The 23,102-nt window shown below is 41.4% G+C and overlaps 1 protein-coding gene across 1 annotated transcript in view; it reads left to right on the top strand.

Annotated features, from left to right (window-relative positions):
- The first annotated feature begins 6,966 nt into the window (after nucleotides 1-6,966).
- minpp1b (multiple inositol-polyphosphate phosphatase 1b) overlaps nucleotides 6,967-23,102 on the top strand; it is a 72,751-nt gene continuing 56,615 nt past the window's right edge. Inside the window, exon 1 of the mRNA XM_028795420.2 lies at nucleotides 6,967-7,638. Coding sequence (XP_028651253.1) covers nucleotides 7,056-7,638 — 583 coding nt within the window. The 5' untranslated portion in view covers nucleotides 6,967-7,055. The remainder of the gene's footprint in view (nucleotides 7,639-23,102) is intronic.

The following is a 23,102-nucleotide window of genomic DNA, read 5'->3' on the forward strand; positions in this document are numbered from 1 at the left end:
GAAGTGTTTCACCCTCTCTGTCCACATGACTAGGAACACTTCCGGGTTAGATAAAGATCCTTTCTTCTTCACCCCGGAAGCACGTCATTCCTCCTGTCCATGTGACTTGAATGCACTTCCGGGGCGTAGGGCAAATGATCCTTGTTCCTCCCTAAAGCGTCCCCTAGCAGCCCCCACAGCATCCAGCAGGGTTGGGGATAAAAACTGCATTGTCCAGAATTCCCTGCTGGCATTCGGGGCACCTCCATGCTGCAGGGAGGGCTCCACCTGGCGGCCTGGGAGTATTGGCCGGGATGAACGTCTGGCCACATATCACACATGTCACCTGGGAACAGCAAAACAACCACCAAACTCACTGACAAACAAGAAACTGGCCATATTCCTTTTGCGGCAGAGCCTCTCATTCTGATAATGATGATAGTGATATGCTTATTGTCTCTACAGCTGACTGTATGGTCCAAGTTAAAACAGCATTAAAAGCTAACTTCTTTCCATCTAATGTGCACATGTTGTGACCTTTGCTTCCCTTTTTCAGATTTACAGTGATCCACCCCCCTATATTGCACCCCTGCTACATCACGTATTTATTATTATTATTATTATTATTATTATTATTATTATTACTAGGGGGCTCCGCCCACCCCCGGGTTTGGTTTACCGGATGAACAATTTAAAGAGATTGTTATTTTCATGGCAATTGTTACATACGCATCATTTTCATTTTACTTTAAAACTTTTATAAAAACAATATTTGTCCTTTATTTCCTGCCCCAGGTGTGGTTAAATCTCTTTCTTGCAGGACCTATAACGCTGCTCGCATTGTGAAGGGGGGGTCTGAATGCACGCTAAAGAGATGCGATCAGTTCAGCTGCTGTCTTGCTGCTGCTGCTGGCCAGCTGCGTGTTCTGCTTGTCGTGCTTTGTGTCAATCATTTAAAAGTCTATACAGCAGCTGTCCTTTTGTCACTTCGTGTCTCTGCCACTAGAAGAGGAGAAGGAGAAGGAGAAGGAGAGGGTGGGGGGTGGTGAGGGATGAATGTATACAAAGGAGAAGTGCTCGGATCATCTGCTGGCGAGCTGCGTGTTCTGCTTGTCATTGTTTTAAGAGCTGGGAGCACATGAAGTGTGTCTGCAAAAAGAATTCCAACAACTGCTAGGTTAGATGTCCGTGAACTTGTTTTAAATTGTTTGTAAGCAGGGCATGACGTGCAAAAGTCACTGTCTCACAGGTTTTGCTTCCTAAGGTTGTAATGTCTAGTCTTGCGTGTCATCAAAGTGTCTCTCTGAGATGATTTGGTCTCGATCGCTTCGCTCAACCCCCCCCCCCCCCCCCACAGAGGCGCGCTATGCTTTTGCCACTTTGCGTCTCTCCTGCTCGCGTTGTGAAGTGGGGGGAGCTGCACACACGCTAAGGAGAAGCAGACGGATCAGCTACTGGCTTTGTGCTGCTTCTGCCAAGATGCCTGTTCTGCTTGTTGTTCTGCGCGTCGATCATAGTAAATTTACATGTGTTTAAAGCATGTGGGAGGGGTATTTTAAGGCTTAAACTATAAAAAAATGTTTATTTATATGGTCTTTATATATTACGGATTTTCACCTATCGCTGATGGGTCTGGAACGTAACTTCCGAGATATGCAGGGGATCACTGTATTGCTGTTTTGCGGTAGCATTAGGCTCAAGATAAGGAACCATGTTCTGACAGTTAAACTGAGGACAGTTAGCCAAGAAGACTTCCTCTGTTATACAAGAACCACTGTTTCTGGACAAAACATTTAAATCTAAACCCAAGATCAGGTAATAAGCCATAACTGACTGTAATCCTGCCCTTTGTAACCCTAATCTTAATTAAGATAAATACAACATTAGAATCATTATATAATCATATGCAAGCAGAATGGTTGGTTGTACACTAAAAAATACCTGTGCTGTTGCTGGCATCCACCTGGGCAGACAGCTGAGTCCAACCATACAAGTTTGCAGTCAGAGATCTCCATTGTGTGAGGTGAGATGCTGAGAATAGAGTACTAGAGTACTTAAGCCTAAGATTGTCTACAAGGAAAACAGCTATACTGGAGGTGGGCCTGCTGCAACCTTCTGGCCTACGTATATGAGTTGCTCTTGCCTCCTGCCAGCCTTCTAAGGCTTTTCCTTCCTCACTGTTTCCCTTTAGTATTTTATATCATAGGCAGCTGCACCACACACAGAACATATAATAATCAAGCAGTTCCTACAATAAGAAGCAGAGGACAGGAACTCTTGAAGAGCGATGACGTGCTGCATGTTGGTCAGGAATATGAGCAAGAACTTCACTGTACTATGTACACATTGCAATGGACTTGAGCTTTAACCCATTATAATCTTTATGGTGTGGGCTTATAAACCATTTAGCCTTGAATTGTAAATGTAGTTATGTAACTTTTGCATCATGTGAAATTGTGAAAATGCTGACAAGGTATGTTGTGTAACTAAAGAAGTCTCAAAGTTGCAGAATAAGAGAATTCAGTTTTCAACTAATAAATCATTCTGGTTTTAGAAAACAAACAATACTTACACACTTAGTTTCATGTACCCTATATGTACAAAGTTCTTGTATTAATAAATCACTTTACTTTTAAAGAGTCATAATGTTTTTTTCTCTCTTAAGTATTCTTTTTTTTTTTAATTTTAGCTTAGATGCTTTATACTTCCATGTCACAAAGAAAACAAAATTCTTATTTGGTCTCCGTAAGTAAAGCAAGGAAACTATATTTAATATAAAAAAACATACAGGAGAAAGTAGGGTGAAAGGTGTCATTTCACCCTAATTTCTCCTGTATCAATATATGGCTAACACGGTACAACACTCTACTGCTATAAAAAAACATAGCATAACTGACTCGTAATTTATACATAAGTCCTTTAGAATTGACTTTAATGTTGCTAGCATGTAACACAGGATATTAGTATTATCCAAATTCATTTTTGCCAAAACACGTCTGTTTTACTAGCCTTGCAATGCATGATACCCAACTGCAATGGTAGTGGTTGCAGGGTCAAAGCATGACCATTTTTGATTGTCTTCAATTTATTTTGGCACAGTATAGGCTCTGTGAGTATCTGGCCTATTTATAGTTATAACATATTGACAATTACTGCACAATAGCTAAGTTCGCCATCTGTCCATATAAACCACAGTAGATTCAGGCCTTTGGAGTTCTTCTGTTCAAACTCATCAGTTGTGTTCTGACATGCATGGTGTTTTACTGTTGTTGTAAAGAATGCTGGTAGGTTGAATACTATGCCCATTGTGTACATGGCATTTTGGCATTGTAGTCTGAGATATGGCAGGATAATATCAATCTAACACATATTACAGCCTTATGCATCCATATGATGTCAGGCAATCAAAATACTAAAATCTTATCTTCTTTTGCATTTGTGATGAGTTGTCCATGGCGTTAGGCAGATTTGAAATAAATAATCATGATCTGCGAACTGTAGGCATGGAACGGGCACAGGTGATCCGATGACGGCGCTACTCCAAAATTAACTGAGGTGCCTGACTGATCGTGCATACACGTGAGAATGTGAGTGTCAGTCAGGTGCCTCATGCTTGCCTTGGAGGGAGTGGCATCTCACACCTGTGCCCAGATATGGCGATATAAGGAGCCTGCATGTCAGAGAGAGGGAGATTCGTAGAAAGAAAGAATAGATGGAGAAATTGAGGTAAAAATATAAGAAAACAGAAACTGCAGAGAGCCAGAGAGAGAAAGAGAGGAAGTAGACAGGCATCTGGGAGGAGGGCCCCTTGGGGAGCATAAGATCGATGCCCGGGGCTGCTGAGGGTCAAAGAGCGGATAAGGGAGCTGCAGTGATACAATGCCCGTTCCCGCTTAAGTCTGGTGAGAGGCATCGACAGCTGTAAGAGTAAAGGAAGACTTGAGATGGTGCCCTGCGGGTAAGCCATGTACTGCAGGGTCCCAAGTCTGGCAGTGGGAATTGGGGAGGTTCAGCATGGTGTCCTGCCAGGGATGTGGATGACTGTAGGGACCCAAACCTAGGAGTAATGAAGTTTGGCGGAACTAACTTTTTAAAGTGTCTCCTCTGCTGCCAGGTCCCGTTTGGGGTAAGCAGAAGAGACATCAGCTTTAAATGGATGCACCAGGGATTGAATTTTTAAAAGAAGATTCCTTCCTGTTTTTTTAACCTAATTTTAACGGATAATTTATTGACTTGGTTTTAACCTCCAGTATTTAATACTGTTTTTATGGATTATTTATTGGATGGACATTTTGATGCATTGCACTTATTGGACACTTTGTTTTTGTTTTGATCAATTTAATAAACTAACTGTTCACTTTTTGCACCTACCCCTTGCTGCATATAAGTGTGTCCTCATTTGCCCAGCTCACCTCGGTTATGACTATCGGCGGTTGTAGGTTCAACAGGCTCCCAGAACATACAAGGGAATATGGAGGAAACCTACACCATCACAGCATTTCATCAAAAAAACTATTCGATATTTCATTTCTCCAGCAGACTAAGGGCAGACAATTCCATCTTTCCACGTGTTTACCTAGATATTACAAGACTCAAAATCGTGACATTTCAGGAGCAGATTCATCATCCACTTGTTTTTTACTTTATACCTCTCTATTTGAATACAAGAGGTGTCAGACCTTAGCCTGATGCATCATGTCCATGACAGGAATGAACCCTAGAAGTTCCAGCCGAACACACTCCAACAGATTCACAAGCCATGTGAAATTACAATGTGAGTTTCAGGAAGTGTTGATTTTGAGCAAACCTATGTTTTTCGAAATTTGTTAATTGGCTAGTAATTACACTTCTATAGTTTGAACAACACAATTGAAAGGGTTTGAACAAACACAATTTAAATTTGTCCATAGACTGTATCATCATCTAATGGAACTAAAACTAGATATCTACCCTTATGTCATCTGTGCCCTCATGAAGTGTCTGGGACCTTCCTCCACATGTTCTGGAAGTGTCCTCCGGCTGTGGCTCTCTGGTGCTATGTAGCTGAATCCCTCTACACTATTCTCTCACTCTCCATTTATTTGTACCCTCAAGTTCTTGTCCTCCTGTTTTCTTTCCATCTCTCCCAGTGGAGGTTGTTAATGACTGCAACAATTGCAGCAAAGTTGTTTTTAGCCTCTCGCTGGAAATCTCCTGCCTTTGTCTCACCTGTAAGCTGGAAGTGTTTAGTATACAACCTTGCCCTTCTTGAACTTTCTGCATCTCGGATCAACAACTCTTCCAGCTTTACTGTCCACAACTGACTTCATGTTCATTTAGTGAAGAGCTGGTTGGCTGTTGCTCCATGAGACAGCTTCTCCTGCCCACCTTTCTTTGTTCCTTTTTTTTCTTACTTTGCCACATGCTCCTCTGTGCAGTGTGTGTGTGTGCCAGTTTACCTGTCAACTTTTATTATTGTGTTTCTGTTTAGTTAGCCATCTCAGGTGAGGTGTGGTGGGGTGGGTAGACATTTTTATTTTAACATTTCCCAAAAATCAATTATTGTTGGTTTCCTTTTAAGTATTCTTTTTTCATTTTATAAATAAAATTTTCATCACAACAAAAAAAGGCTTCACTGTTTTATTAGGTGCAATATTAGCTATGTTTAAATGTATTACTATAATTATTGTTATAATTACCACCCTGGACAGACACATTATGAATAAGGAAAGAGATAAGAAAGAAATTACTGAAATGAACTTAGACCTCGTCGGGAGGAAGCACTAAATTGCCTGATAGCTATGAGCCGAAAAGACCCCCAAAAGCACTTCTTAGCACACCGTGGTAGAATTAGCGCCTGCAGAAGGGGATTTTTTATGATGGCATCCAATTTTGCAACCATCCTCTTTTCCACAACAGCTCCCAGTGTGCCCAGGGTGTGCCCTGTGACAGAGCAGGCTTTCCTGAGAAGTTTGTTCAGGTATTGTGCTTCTTCGAGACTGCAGCGTAGAATGACAATAAGGGTCGATTTAGCATCGCCAACCTCACTAACATGCATGATTTTTCAAAGCAGTTAACTCAGTCCTAGAACACCTGAATATTACATCATGCATACATTTTCTAGCTTGCTTAAAAATAAGAAAGTGTTTATTTTCCCACAAGTATAATAAGCAGAGTAAAATACAAGTATAATACGCAAATAAAAAGTTTTCTTATATTTTAATATCACAAGCGGAACTTGTGGACTTTTTATCATTTTAAAATTTTAAACGTGTTATTGTGATATTGGGGATTGCGAAGGAACAAATTATGATATGTGACTTGGGACGTGATGTAAATATGTAGCAGTATGGTTGAGACTCTAAAATAAGGCAGTACAGTATTTTATTCTTCGTTCTTCGCCCCCGACTCCCCTCCCAGACTCAATGTCAAACATAATGGCAACGGTGTCATCTTTGTGAAAACCAACATTTAAAAACAGATTTTTGAAAGAACAAATATATGAGTATTTATCAAATTCTAGATATCATCTAAAACAGAACGAATTCGTTTTATCGGAAGTAAATTATATTGCTGATCCCGTTTACTGAATGTAGTATTTTGTTCATGTCCATCACAGCAATGCAGTCACCTCAGAAACAAATCTGGCTTTACGGTTAGTGTAGTTGACACTTAAGCACTGCAATACTGCCATCCAGCGTTTTCTTGTGATCTACTCTTATCTAAGAAAGATTGCAATAAAAAAAGACTGTTGAGTACAACTATGGCTGTGGTGGAAGTAAAAGAAATATTTTGGCCGATGAATCTACTTTTGATTGTAGTTATAATTTTTCTTTGACTAACATCTTGACATATTCTAGTATTGCGGACTAACACCAGATCAGAAATGACACATTACTGTGAAAGCGCTTTCAGCCCAAGTCCCACATAGCGCCTCTTTCGAATTCCTCCCACTACCGACAGGCCACCCCCATTGGCCCAATGTTTACGCCTGCGCATTAGAGCGGCGGCCTGGCGCTACAAGAGCCCTAAAAGTAAAGCTTCGCCAGGAAGTGTTCGCTGCCTGTTTATTTACGAATCGCGGGACGGCGGTGGTCATGAAACGACAGGCAGTGTTCCTGACCATTGTGTTCGCTCGCTTCCTTTCGGCCGGGAATGTGCCCAAATTAAACTTTTGTGATGCGTCGACACTTGCCCCTTATTTCGGCACGAAGACTAGATATGAAGAGGTGAATCCACACTTACTGGTAGACGTACGGAATATCAATAGCTCAGTTTTAGAGCTGCCCTATAAGCAATGCACGCCAGTGTACATGAACGCCGTTATCCGTCATGGCACCCGCTACCCCACCGCCAAAAACATTAAAAAGATGGATCAGATATACCAGCTGGTGATGAATAAGGCACAGGACCCAGGACAGGGCTGGGTAGAGAAAATCAAAAAATGGGAGATGTGGTATAACGACAGTATGGACGGTCAGCTGGCAGAAAAAGGCAAGGATGACCTTCGAAACCTGGCGTTCAGGATGGCGAGCGCCTTTCCGACCCTCTTCACGAAGAAGGCTTTCAATGGCTGTCACCTGCAGTTCATCACCAGCTCCAAGCACCGGTGTGTAGACAGCACTGTAGCCTACATCACGGGCTTGGCGAGAGACTACTTCGAAGGGACTGCAGAGGAAGGTAATCCCAGCTGTAGATCTGACTATCCGAGGGGGGTTTAGTTATTACCAATATGTTGTGTGAAATGCTAGTTTGGGTAGAATTCGGTACACATTTATTATTTGCAGCACACCAAACAAAAACTAAGACATCGGTAACTTGAAAAAATGTTTATTTCATTGACATTTCCGTGACAATGGTAGAATTAAAGTCAACTCTAAAATAAGACTGGAATAGACAAAACTTCATAAGAAGGAAAGCTTTACATAACACGGAGCAACACAGTCTACCAGCAGGTGTCGCTACAAATACAACTACCAATCCAAACGCGATTTCGTGGTTGTGAGTTTCTTTCCGCATTTAATGCATTTTTTGTAATTGATTAACCTGCTTGCTTAGCTTGTTTTATGTTGGAAACAAATTAAAAATCATGCATCCTTATCAGCTCAGAGCATCTACTCCTCAGCTTGATGTAGGTATTTTGATTGCTGCCTCATTTCTTGTTGGATTAGGGGTTCGTTGTATATATGGGTGAATGGGTTGTCTTAAAATGTTCACATTTTATCTACGTTTTAATATTTCTGATTCAAGTAAAAAAAACACACGGGTGTAAATAATTTAATCTGACAGATTATCAAATCAAATTTTACCACATACAATTATACACAGTACAATATACAGTAGATAGATACAGTGCCATGGAAAAGTATATGCTCCCTTATTTCCTTTTTTTGGCTTTTTCATAGCGCTAAATTAAGTCTGATCTTCAAACAAATTTAGTATAATACAAAGTGAACCTGAACAAACACAATACACATTCTTTAGATCAGGGCCGGCCCTAACGATTGCGGGGCCCTATGCGAAACGGATTGCGCGGGGCCCAGTCGGGGTAGGGATAAGGATAATAAGTGAAAATTAAGATTTTGTATTAGAAAATAAATTCGTCTTTGCATTTTATTCATTCTTTACTAAGTACAAAATCACGATCAAATTAACTTTACTTTACGAGCCTTGCGTGTAGCGAAGTCATACAGTATATCATCAAAATTTTGTTTCCTACATAGATCACGCTCAATAGCAAGAATTGCCAAATTGTTCAATCTATCTTCGTGAATTGTTGACCTCAAGTAATTCTTGATTAGTTTGAGGCGCGAGAAGCTTCTTTCACCAGATGCCACAGTTAAAAAAATGAAAAATGAACAAAATAAAGTATTTACTGATTTATTACGTCGTTATTGCATTTGATTACGTGATTTAACGTTTGAACGACAATTTGCATTTGATTATGTCACGTTTGCATTTGATCACGAGTAAATAAAATTTAAAAAAATACCTTAAGTCTACCAATGTAGGGGAACTTGAGGTAAGATGAACCACTTTTTAAAATTCCTTGTCAAATCCACATTTTTTGCTTTTTACCAGTAATTTTCAGTCAAATTATTGTTAATGATCTGCATATGCATGCGCTTGTCGCTTAGGGATGAATCGGTACGTTTTGAGCAAGTGTTTGTGAAAATTTTTTTTTTTATCTTACCCCTACTACGGTTAAGATGAAACAATCGTTTGGGTAGACGAATCACATTATTTTATTTTGTAAAACTATCTTAAACATTTGAAATGAGAGACTATTCATAAAACAAATTGTATAAAGATACAAGTTGACGTGCCGATGATTCTATGGCTGACTGTTAACATAGGGTGGGTTATCAATGTACAGGATCTTCGAATTTTATACAACGCTTGTTTCTGAGGAACAAGCTTTACTCACCGGTGAAAAAATCTTCGTCTGGCAGAAAAGAGAAAATTTAAACCACTGCCGGTAAATTTCAAACTATTCATCCAAAAAATCGATAACATCATCTCCATAAATAGCTCCTCCTATTTGATTGGTTTCACTGAGCTGAGCCATCATAAGGTTAAGAACGGTGTCTGTTTCATCTTACCCCAAGTTCCCCTAAATGACGAGTTTAGAGATAAAGCACCCGAGCAGCTACAATTTTTTTTCAATTTTATTTACTTGTCGTAATCACTTGAAACAACGACGTAATAGATAAAAAACACTGTAAAAACATAAAAACAGAATAAACACGCTGACCTATACATGATTATAAGTTATAATGGTTTAATAATTTACACCTAGAATTAGTGCGGGGCCTATGAAAGTGCGGGGCCCACTGCGGCCGCATAGGTTGCAGTGGCCTAAGGCCGGCCCTGCTTTAGATATTCATTTGATTTACTGAGGGAAAAAAATACACCAACACCTATATCACCCATGTGAAAAAGTAATTGCCCCTCAGTCATTCAGTCCACTAGTGAACCAAATTTAAATAATGGGTTCAATTGGACTCGACACATCTAACCTTCACTGCTGCCAACCCTATTACATCACAACATCACCTATATAGAAACTTTTCAGCAATGTGAAGTTGGCTGAAAGGTCACAGTAAGAAGCACACCAAGAGAAATTCCAGAAGACATGAGTAAGGAAGTTACTGAAATATATCAATTGGGAAAGGGATATAAAATGTTCTCTAAAACCCTGGGGCTCCAGTGAACCACTCTGAATGCCTACAACACAATTGTATAAAACTTGGAATAGTGATGCATTCTGTCCAGGAGTGACTAGCCTAGGAACATTACTCCAAGAACGCATAGAAAACTCATTTGTGAAGTCGCAGAAGACAACCCAGGTTGTCTTTTATATTATACTAAATTTGTATGGAGATCAGAAACAACTAAGTGTTTTAAATAAACAAAAAGAGGAAATCGGGAAGGCACAATAATTTTCGTAGCATTTTAGATAGATAGAAACTTTATTAATCCCAAAGGAAATTTCAGTGATCGACTTTGTGGTTGTGTCGTCGGACTTGCGGCCACATGTCTTGGACACTCGGGTGAAGAGAGGGGCGGAGCTGTCAACTGATCACCACCTGGTGGTGAGTTGGCTTCGATGGTGGGGGAGGATGCCGGTCAGGCGTGGTAGGCCCAAACGTGTTGTGAGGGTCTGCTGGGAACGTCTGGCAGAGCCCCTTGTCAGAAGTAGCTTCAACTCCCACCTCCGGCAGAACTTCGACCACATCCCGAGGGAGGTGGGGGACATTGAGTCCGAATGGGCCATGTTCCGTGCCTCTATTGTTGAGGCAGCTGACCGGAGCTGTGGCCGTAAGGTGGTCGGTGCCTGTCGTGGTGGCAATCCCTGAACCCGTTGGTGGACACCGGCGGTGAAGGATGCCGTCAAGCTGAAGAAGGAGTCCTACAGGACCCTTTTGTCCTGTGGGAACCTGGAGGCAGCTGATAGGTACCGGCAGGCCAAGCGGAATGCGGCTTTGGTGGTTGCTGAGGCAAAAACTCGGGCGTGGGAGGAGTTTGGGGAGGCCATGGAGAACGACTTTCGGACGGCTTTGAGGAGATTCTGGTCCACCATCCGGCGTCTCAGGAAAGGGAAGCAGTGCAGTGTCAACACTGTATATGGTGGGGATGGTGCGCTGCTGACCTCGACTCGGGACGTTGTGGAGCGGTGGGGGGAGTACTTTGAAGACCTCCTCAATCCCATTAACATGCCTTCCAATGAGGAAGCAGAGCCTGGGGGACTCAGAGGTGGGCTCCCCCATCTCTGGGACTGAGGTCACCGAGGTGGTCAAAAAACTCCTTGGTGGCAGGGCCCCGGGGGTGGATGAGATACGCTCGGAGTTCCTCAAGGCTCTGGATGTTGTAGGACTGTCTTGGTTGACACGCCTCTGCAACATTGCATGGACATCAGGGACAGTGCCTCTGGATTGGCAGACCGGGGTGGTAGTCCCCCTCTTTAAGAAGGGGGATCGGAGGGTGTGTTCCAACTACAGAGGGATCACACTCCTCAGCCTCCCTGGAAAAGTCTATTCAGGGGGTCCTGGAGAGGAGGGTCCGTCAGATAGTCGAGCCTCGGATTCAGGAGGAACAGTGTGGTTTTCGTCCTGGTCGCGGAACAGTGGACCAGCTCTATACCCTTAGCAGGGTCCTGGAGGGTGCATGGGAGTTTGCCCAACCAGTCTACATGTGTTTTGTGGACTTGGAAAAGGCATTCGACCGTGTCCCTCGGGGAATCCTGTGGGGGGTACTCCGAGAGTATGGGGTACCGGCCCCCCTGATAAGGGCTGTTCGGTCCCTGTACGATCGGTGCCAGAGCTTGGTCTGCATTGCCGGCAGTAAGTCGAACCCGTTTCTAGTGAGAGTTGGACTCCGCCAGGGCTGCCCTTTGTCACCGATTCTGTTCATAACTTTTATGGACAGAATTTCTAGGCGCAGCCAGGGCGTTGAGGGGGTCCGGTTTGGTGGGCTCAGGATTGGGTCACTGCTTTTTGCAGATGATGTTGTCCTGTTTGCTTCATCAGGCCGTGATCTTCAGCTCTCTGGATCGGTTCGCAGCCGAGTGTGAAGCGGCTGGGATGAGAATCAGCACCTCCAAATCTGAGACCATGGTCCTCAGCCGGAAAAGGGTGGAGTGCCTTCTCAGGGTTGGTAGCGAGATCCTGCCCCAAGTGGAGGAGTTCAAGTATCTCGGGGTCTTGTTCACGAGTGAGGGAAGAATGGAGCGTGAGATCGACAGGCGGATCGGTGCGGCATCCGCAGTAATGCGGGCGCTGCATCGGTCTGTCGTGGTGAAAAAGGAGCTGAGCCGCAAGGCGAAGCTCTCAATTTACCAGTCGATCTATGTTCCTACCCTCACCTATGGTCATGAGCTATGGGTAGTGACCGAAAGAACGAGATCGCGAATACAAGCGGCTGAAATGAGTTTCCTCCGCAGGGGGTCTGGGCTTTCCCTTAAAGATAGGGTGAGAAGCTCAGTCATCCGGGAGGGGCTCAGAGTAGAGCCGCTGCTCCTCCGCATCGAGAGGAGTCAGATGAGGTGGCTCGGGCATCTGATCAGGATGCCTCCTGGACGCCTCCCTGGTGAGGTGTTCCGGGCACGTCTAACCGGGAGGAGGCCCCGGGGAAGACCCAGGACACGTTGGAGGGACTATGTCTCTCGACTGGCCTGGGAACGCCTTGGGATTCTCCCGGAAGAGCTAGAAGAAGTGGCCGGGGAGAGGGAAGTCTGGGCATCTCTGCTCAAGCTGCTGCCCCCGCGACCCGACCTCGGATAAGCGGGAGACAATGGATGGATGGAAATTTCAGTGTTACAGCAGCAGACAAAAAAAGGCACACATGTACATATAACAAGAATTATCTATAAGTAAATTCACAAAATGTTGGTATTTCCTAAGTGTAAAGTGATTAGAGTTGCACATCCTTATAAATTACAATTTCAAAGTACGGGATGTCATTCTTTGGCACAGTATATTGCACAAAGCGTCATTGTCTGTTAAGATGTCCGCTAGGTCAGCTCAGTATCATTCAGCAAACAGGTAACAATACCTCCTTGACGGAGGGGAGACCCATTACAGAACCCAATAGCTGAAGGTAGAAACAACCTCACATAGTGCTCCTTGAAGCAGTACATTTGTCTCAATCTGTTAATACATGTGCCAAAATCTTATACCGGGGTTTGACAGTCATTTCCTGGGATAGTCAAGAGCTTCCCAAATGACCACTCTTCTACCACTACCTCTAGTGAGTCCAACCTGACTCCCAAGATTGAACTAACCTTTTTAATCAGTTTATTTAGTCTGTTGGCATCACCTGCACTAATGCCATTTCCCCAGCACACTACAGCATAGAAAAATATCCTGGCCACTACCTACTGGTAGAAAATGTGTAAGAGAGGCCTACATATACCAAGTGACCTCAATCTCCTCAAGAAACAGAGGTGACTCTGACCCTTCTTGTAAATAGCCCCCGTGCTGGTACCCCACTCAAGCCTGTTGTTCAGATGCATCCATCTGTACGTTCTCACCATGTCCACATTTTCACCATCAATAAGAACTGTAGACAGAGTCAGCTTGACCATCCTGAAATCTACAATTATTTCCTTTGCCTTACTAATGTTGAGCTTGTAGGTGGTTCAGTTTGCACCATTCAACAAAGTCCTTCACTAGTGTCCTGTATGCACACTTCTGGCCATCGCCGATACACTCAATTATGGCTCTATCATCTGAATATTTCTACAGATGACATGATTTAGTATTATATCTGAAGTCTGAGGTATACAGGTTAAACAGGAAGGGGGGCAGTACAGTTTTCTGTGGAATCCCTGTGCTACTCATGGCCATGTTCAATGCACAGTTTTTAAGCTGCACAAACTGTGGTCTTCCAGTTAAATGGTCTGTTATCTAGGACACAGTGGTAGCATCAAGCTCACTGACTGTAGCGTCTCCCCAAGCAGAATGGGACTAAATGCACTAGAGAAGTCAAAAAAACAGTATCCTTATCCTGCTACCCTAGATGGGAGTAGTCTCTGCTTATCAAATAGATAAGTGTTTCCATCCGTATGTAGTTCTAGAAGGTAAACTGCAAAGGATCCAGCGCTGTTTCATTCGAGGGCTGCAAGTGAGTATGTAAGTTCATATAAGCATACATACACATAATATGTGAGAACTGACAACAGGGAATCATGTAGCTCTAGTCACTGTTCTTATTTAGGATGTGGTTGGACTGTGTTAAAAAGCTCATTCTCTGTCTCTCTGAACTGGTCTTCAAGCAGCAATATTGTTACATTACCTTAGCACAGAGAAAAGGCTGTTGTTGGGATGGCTGGTATTTCTAATACTTTTCAGTGCCCTGGTCCAACATCTCTTGGTATTAATGTCCTAGACGTTAGACAGTGCACACCCAGTGATAAATTCAGTTGAACGCACCACTCACTGTAGAGCTTTGTGGCCTTGCTGTAATATTTCCTGTCGGGATGCTTTCAAATTCACATAACTACTATGTTTCTGTGGCTGTCACACTCTGTGTACAGTCTTTTGCAAAATTTCACCAATTTAGGAGAAGGGTGGGGGTGGGTTCTCTTTATAGTCAAGACCACCATTTTATTGTTTCCAAGATGGGTGTCCTTTATTGAGGGGGTCCTGCACTAGGGCAGCTTAGTTTTCTATGACAAGAGTGAAAAATATGGGTGAGCCTTCAGTTTATAAAGCTTGGATAATCTGCACAGAACAGTTAAGAAATACATTAGGTTGCACCAATCAATATATAAAGAAATAGCATGATCCGTAACACATCCTGTAACTTTGTAGATTTAAGGGTCCCAAAACAGTTAAATAAACTGAAAGTCTTTGGGAAACATCATTAATCAAGAACTGTCATTAGTATCTCATTATCTTTCTGGTAAATATACTGTAAACAGAAAGTCTTAATTTGTTTGGCAGGAAAGGTAGAGTGAGAATTATAAAAAAAAGACTTTTAAATTCAGGATTTTGCACAGGAAATATATCATTTTCTAGGTTTATAAGGTCATTATTGTCAAGTCCATAGAGTACAGTAAAATTCTTCCTTGAATGTGCTAATCAACATGCAGCACATCACCACTTTCTGATTACATGATTAGTGAGTATAACAATCTTACTGCAACACATATCTTTATTACTTGAAAAAACATCAGTACATATCAGCATTATAGGAGAGAGTTCCAAAATAGTTTAAATTAGAAGAATTAAAGAAGATTTTTGAGGGTGAGAATCAAAGGGAAATGTAATTCAAGTAGGACTGTAAATTAAGAGTTTTGCGAATAAATAAAGTCACATTTAATTTCATTATTATATTTAATTTGAATTTGGGATGTTAAAATGTACTTCAATGTCACATGCACCATGATGTGCTTGCAGAAGGTCTGCTAACATAATTTATACCATGTTTTACGCTAATGTAAGTGTTTGGTAGTTAAGCATTGGGAGCTGGGGTTTAAGCTGTGCACCGTCCATTCTCCAGTTTGGAACTGAAATCTCTTTTTTTCTGTTTTTGGCCATTTGCTTTGGGTCAGTGCGCTCTCTCTCTTTTGACCACTCGGTGTGGGGCAGGCACTAATATATAAAAATTGAAATGAAGTAAAAAGGAATTTGAACGGCGGAAGAGATAAATGTCACTCAGCTAGAAATACATGTTTACGCAATGTAGAGTAAGGCAGTTCGTAGTTTACATGTGTGACGCATATCTCCCCAGTAAATGCCAAAATGTAACTGACCATCTTACAAATACTGATCACTTCTTTACTGTGGGGTTCTGTAAAGGAGGTACTAAAACAACACAAAAAGCCATGTCGCTGCTTCTATAGGAACGAAGACAGAAGCAGCGAAGACAAAAAAAACTGTTAAGAGTACAATTACCCTTTCAGGTTAAAAAACTTTTTAAAAGCTCACATGATTTTCTTTTGCAAAAATGAAAACATTGAACAATATACCTACTAATGTAACAGCAAACAGAAGTAATACCAATAGTGCTTAAAGTAGTTAAAGAAGCATGTCCTCACTGATACCGATAACTGTTGTAAATGATAAAAAAAGAATTGCTTATTGTGTTTGCAATATTGTGTACTGAATATGAGAAAGTTGACACTTTTTTCTTAATATGAACATACATACTACACAAGTCAGTATCTCAGTCTTTGCTCGCTGTTTGACTGTAACCTCTCTGCTGCTTCCTTGCCTATGTTACAAAAGGTGCATCTTCCAGTGACAGAGCATTTACTGGATTAATAAGTTCTGATCGTGTAGGGTTTGTCAGAGGTCGCTTTCTTATTGCACTTTGATTCTGTTGTGCAAATTTGATTTATATAGAATCAACTTGGTACTGTATTTGACAAGTAAGCTATTTTAGAGCTTTGCTTTTTTCATAAAGTACACTGTAATTTGGATTAAGGGTAGGTGACATGGGATTTAGTTACAAGAATTTTTATATATAATGTGCATCCGGAAAGTATTCACAGCGCATCACTTTTTTCACATTTTGTTATGTTACAGCCTTATTCCAAAATGGATTAAATTCATTTTTTTCCTGAGAATTCTACACACAACACCTCATAATGACAATGTGAAAGAAGTTTACTTGAGATTTTTGCAAATTTATTAAAAATAAAAAAAATTGAGAAAGCGCATGTCCATAAGTATTCACAGCCTTTGCCATGAAGCTCAAAATTGAGCTCAGGTGCATCCTGTTTCCCCTGATCATCCTTGAGATGTTTCTGCAGCTTAATTGGAGTCCACCTGTGGTAAATTCAGTTGATTGGACATGATTTGGAAAGGCACACACCTGTCTATATAAGGTCCCATAGTTGATAGTTCATGTCAGAGCACAAACCAAGCATGAAGTCACAGGAATTGTCTGTAGACCTCTGAGACAGGATTGTCTCGAGGCACAAATCTGGGAAAGGTTACAGAAAAATTTCTGCTGCTTTGAAGGTTCCAATGAGCACAGTGGCCTCCATCATCCGTAAGTGGAAGAAGTTTGAAACCACCAGGACTCTTCCTAGAGCTGGCCGGCCATTTAAACTGAGCGATTGGGGGAGAAGGGCCTTAGTCAGGGAGGTGACCAAGAACCAGATGGTCACTCTGTCAGAGCTCCAGAGGTCCTCTGTGGAGAGAGGAGAACCTTCCAAAGGACAACCATCTCTGCAGCAATCCACCAATCAGGTCTGTATGGTAGAGTGGCCAGACGGAAGCCACTCCTTAGTAAAAGGCACATGGCAGCCCGCCTGGAGTTTGCCAAAAGGCACCTGAAGGACTCTCAGACCATGAGAGAGAAAATTCTCTGGTCTGATGAGACAAAGATTGAACTCTTTGGTGTGAATGCCAGGTGTCACATTTGGGGAAACCAGGCACCGCTCATCACCAGGCCAATACCATCCCTACAGTGAAGCATGGTGGTAGCAGCATCATGCTGTGGGTATGTTTTTCAGCGGCAGGAACTGGGAGACTAGTCAGGATAAAGGGAAAGATGACTGCAGCAATGTACAGAGACATCCTGGATGAAAACCTGCTCCAGAGCGCTCTTGACCTCAGACTGGGGCGACGGTTCATCTTTCAGCAGGACAACGACCCTAAGCACACAGCCAAGATATCAAAGGAGTGGCTTCAGGACAACTCTGTGAATGTCCTTGAGTGGCCCAGCCAGAGGCCAGACTTGAATCCGATTGAACATCTCTGGAGAGATCTTAAAATGGCTGTGCACCGACGCTTCCCATCCAACCTGATGGGGCTTGAGAGGTGCTGCAAAGAGGAATGGGCGAAACTGGCCAAGGATAGGTGTGCCAAGCTTGTGGCATCATATTCAAAAAGACTTGAGGCTGTAATTGCTGCCAGAGGTGCATCGACAAAGTACAGTGGAACCTCAGTTCACGAACATCTCGGTACATGTACAAATCGGTTTACGACCAAAAAGTTCGCCAAACTTTTGCCTCGGTTCACGACCACACACTCGGTATACGAACAAGCCAGTTTCCCTTTCGGTTTGTACATGTTCAGTCTCTCCCTGTGCATTTACTGTGCAGCGAGCAAGAGAGCGCCACACACACACACACACACACAGAGGCAGCGAGAGAGAGACGCACACACACAGGCAGCGCGTGAGAGAGAGAGAGACGTACACACAGGCAGTGCGAGAGAGAGAGCTGGACGCATAAGGTAGGAAGGCAGTTAAAGAATGCACTGGGCTTGATTTTGTTTTCACTTCTGTTTACAGCGATCGGTTCGTAGCGTGCATTGTTGCAATGTTACTTTTCTTGATGGTTTATTAAATTACGGATTTTTTCAAATGTTCATTTTTTTCCCTGTGCTTAAAACTCATTAAAAAAAAAAAGTGTTTATAGCCAGCGGTTGGTAGCGCTATAGCGCAAACTATTGCAGTGTTAGTTTTCTCTGTTGTTCAAGGTTTTCTCAGTGTTATTCAATGTTTTTACATTTAGTTTACTATTACGTTGTGCATTCTATGGTTTAATTAACTATATTTGTGCTTAAAAAATACATATATTTACATATAGTTCGTATGGTCAGGCACTGTTCAGCAAACCACCCTCTTTCAGCAAACCACCCTCTTTCAGCAAACCACAAACCACCTTCAGCAAACCACCCTCTTTTATATATGACCATGGCAAACAAACTGGTTACTGTTACTGAAAGCCTACTTCCTGGGAGTACAGTGTTGCTGCCTACAGGAGTGAATTATTTTTGCTACACCCAAAATCTTTTCCAGCCTTGTTTTCAGTTAAAAGTTATATTTCTGGGGGACTGAATCCCTGACAGAATGTTAGAATTTTCTGCTCAATAACATAATTGTAGTCCTGACATACACACATCAATTCTTTTTGTACTTTTCTATTACAGTATATACAAAATCTTCATAGAAAGCTGTTTTAAAATTAGAAAATTACCACCCAGGAATTAACTGTCGATATATTAATTTACAGTATGTTTATAAAGAATGCAGGCAAAACCATGTATTTACTATGAAGTAACGCATGAGGTCATTCTTGTTTACCTTCGTGCACCTCAAAATAGGTGTTTCAGGCATGGGAAGGGAAGATAGTTATGTCATATCTATAATGAATACACTGGTGGTTTGAAAATGATTATGTCTAAGTCATTTGTTTTTCTTCAGATGTGATGATACTATGTGATGATTTCCTACATGACTAATTTATTGTTCATTTAGGCCAAGTTATGTTTTATAAATTGACTTACTAAATGGATTAGATCAGTGTTTCCCAAACTCGGTCCTGGTGAACCCCTGTGGCTGCAGGTTTTTGTTCCAACCGGATTCCTAATCATTGACAATACCTGATAGCACTGATCTCATTTAATTAGCTGTTTTTTTTTCTTTTATTCGACATTCAGAAAAGCATAGCAGCATGGTTTTTACATTTATAAGACATTTAGAAATATTTCTGCTTTTGCTATAGATTTAAATATTTAACTCTCTTTTGTTGATTTCATTATACTTTGCCCTTTCTCTGTGCAGTTTTTCCCACTTCATTGTATCTTAATAATGATAATTTAAAATGAACAGATCAGACACCCAGGCAAACATCAGTGAATAATCAAAGGCTGCAACTACTTTAGAGTCAGACCCACTAATTAGTAAATAATGGATCAATTACACAATTAGAACACCTAGAAAAGTAGAATGAAAATCAAGATGAAAATACCGTTAAAAAGAAAAAAATACATTATTCCTATATAACTGCTTGGTACATTTTAATATTTTTTTTTTTTTTAGCAAACTTAGTTTTCTAATTTCTATATTGTTCCCTAAACACAGAACTTGGGAAATATCAGTTCACTTAATTAGCCCAGGAGTTCAATTAAAAACAGAAGCTGGTTGGAACAAAAACCTGCAGCCACAGGAGCTCACCAGGACCAAGTTTGGGAAACACTGGATTAGATGGTGGTAAAATGTAATTATTTTTAATAAAACTAGGGGGCTCCACCCCCTGCTCACTTCGTTTGCCCACCCCTGCGTTTGGTTTACCAGATATACAATTTAAAGAGATCGATATTTTCATGGGAATTGTTATATACAGTATGCATTATTTTCACTTTCACTTTAAAACTTTTGTAAAAACAATACTGTACTTGTCCTTTATTTCCAGCCCTGGGCATGGTTAAATCTCATTTTCACAGGACGTATAACGCTGCTCGTGTTGTGAGACTGCAGCTGAACGCACGCTAAGGAGTAGCAGTCGGATCATCTGCTGGCTTGCTGCTGCTGGCGAGCTGCGTTTTCTGCTTGTTGCTTGTCGTTGTTTTAAGAGCTGGGAGCACATGAAGTGTGTCTGCCAAAAGCATTCCAACAAGTGCTATGTTAGATGTCCGTGAAATTGTTTTAAATGTTGTCTCACTGCCTTGTCTCGCAAGACATCAAATTGTCTTCTGAGAAGATCACGTCTCGTCTCCCTAGTCTCCCTTCCAAGATTTTTTTTTATAATAGAGAGATAGCACTTTGCAAAGACCTTTATAAAAGTAAATAAGAAAAACATGGTGTTTTTTCCAAGACAGAGATAGCAGTGACCTTAACAATCATTGTTTATATGACATTAGTGTCAATGATTATGAAAGCATTTCGTTACTAAATATTTGTGTGTGTGTATTGAGTCAAATCAGTTTATTTATATAGCACATTTAAGGCCACAAAAGTGGCTTCCAAAGTGATGTTCATGAAAATAGATAAATAAAATGAAAGACTGACAAATAAAAATTTAATAAAAAGCAGTAAATGAAAACAAACAGTTGACAAATAACATTTAGCAGCTGTGATATTTGCCCGGACACCACCAGACAAAGACCACATCTTTATATAAAAAACACCCGTTTATTTAAACCTAAACAAACGTCCACACAGCACACAGTGTACTAAGCACCAATCACCCTTCCAGGCTTCAATTTCAAAGTCTGTGGCCGCTTTTCCTTACGGGGAGCTTTGTCCTACTCCCACTCCCGACTCAAGCTCCCAGATTGTAGTGAGGCGGCCCCTTTTATCTCTACCCGTATGTGCTCCAGGTGTCTTGTGACGTTCTTCCGGCAGCACTTCCTGGTGTGGCAGAAGTGCTGTCCTTTGCATCGGAAGCACTCTGGGCGTCCCTGGAAGGATCTTTGTCCATCTTGACAGGTGTGGTGGAAGTAAATATTTCCCGGGTTTCATGAGGCTTAAAACACCCCCTGGCGGTGGCTACGGGTCCCAATGGGTTGGAACCTCTTTGCTCCTTTCCCATGGTCCTCTCCTGACCCAGGGTGGTTGCCTCCTCGTGGCCTGGAAGATATCAATGCCACCTTCCGGTCCTTCCATGCGTACCAGCTGGGTAAGAACCCTAGCCTTCTGTGACACAGCACATAAAAACACATGAAAGACTAAAAGCAAGGGAGAAAAAAATGTGTTTTCAGCAAAGATTTAAAAATTGACAGGGTTTTGGAGCTGTTCTTATCTGACATGGTAGGTCATACCAGAGCTGAGGAGCAGTCACTGCAAAAACACGATTACCCCATTTCTTTTGCCTTGATTGTGGTAAGGCCAGTAGCTCAAGTCGGATTATCTCAGGGATCAAGAAGGGGCATAAGAGACAAGGAGGTCAGATAGATAAGCCGGTGCCAGACCATTTAAACATCTAAAAGTATGCAATAAAATTTTAAAATTGGTTCTAAGACTGAATGCCAATAAAATGATGACAAAATAGGAGTGATGTGCTCAGGCTTACATGACCTATTTAAGAGCCTCACAGCAGAGTTTTGGACCAACTACAGATGAAAGAGAAGAGTTTGACTGATACCACTGATCAGTTAGTTATAATAGTGAAGACGGGATGAAAGAAGAGCATGAATAACTCAGCAAAACTAAGGAAAGGCTTGATGTTTTTTTTTTAAAACGATCCTTAACTGGAAAAAGTTTCTTACAACAGAGTTTATCTGCTTATCCAATTTAAGACAATTGTCGAGGATAACACCCAGACTTTTTGCAGATAACTTGCAATGTTTCACTGATGGGCCTAAGTTAGTGGCAGGCGTAACCATATCCACTGAATGGATTAAACAGCACAATCTCAGTTTTACTTTGATTTAACTCAAGAAGATATGATGACATTCAGTGGAAAGATGCATTATTCTTAAGAAAAACAGAGTCAAGAGAAAGCATGTATAATGAAACAGAATTGTTCTAAGTATAGAGCCTTGTGGGACCCCATACTTTAGATGAGTGTAGGAAGATGACAATTCACCAAAATTAACTGAAAAAAACCTTTCACAAAAATATGAACAAAACCAATTTAGAACAGTACCTTGAAAATACACACACACACACACACACACACACACACACACACACACACACACACTAAATGCCCATTTTGGTACAATGCTAAGTCTGTCTGTTTCAGTTGTGTCACAATCCCTCTGTTCTACTTCTTATCTGTGTTTCTTTGTGCTTTGTGCTTCTTATTCCTCTGTTCATTGGACACTGTCACCCTCTTGTGGATTTCAGATGACTTTACGCCTGGGCAAGGATGCCTGATGACAGATGTTTTACCACTTCATATAGATAAATAGATAGACAGTACTTTATTTGTCCCAAGATGGAAATTTAGCTTTTTACAGAAGCTACGTAAATATTATAACAAGCAACATCCAACCTGAAATACGCAAAAGAATTACAACAACGCTTCAGACTTATCTAAAGATAAGAGTATGGGGAGTGTTTTCTACAAAAAGAAAATTACAATTATAAAATGAAAATGCAGTCTCTGTTTTGCAAGTTCATTTTCAAAGTCTACACGCAAGAATGCTGCTAAAATTAAAATGAAATAACCTTATTTGCCATTTCATTTTCAGTCTGAACAGCAGTGAAGCTGCAAAAAGCATTTCTACTTTGCATTTTCATTTTCAAGTTCTTAACATGCAAATAGCATGGGTCAATGGATGGGGCTTTGCACCTCAATTTCCCTCAAAGTTTATAACAACTATGATACATGCATAATTAGCATTTTAGAGAGATCAGTTTTAGTGAAAGCATTATATTGCAAGAAGAATTGTGTTCATATAAAAAATCAAAGGACATTGCTTTCATATAAAAGAAAACTTGTACTGAGTTCATGT

The sequence above is a fragment of the Erpetoichthys calabaricus genome, chromosome 2, assembly GCF_900747795.2.
Source record: "Erpetoichthys calabaricus chromosome 2, fErpCal1.3, whole genome shotgun sequence".
NCBI classification, from domain to species: Eukaryota; Metazoa; Chordata; class Cladistia; order Polypteriformes; family Polypteridae; genus Erpetoichthys; species Erpetoichthys calabaricus.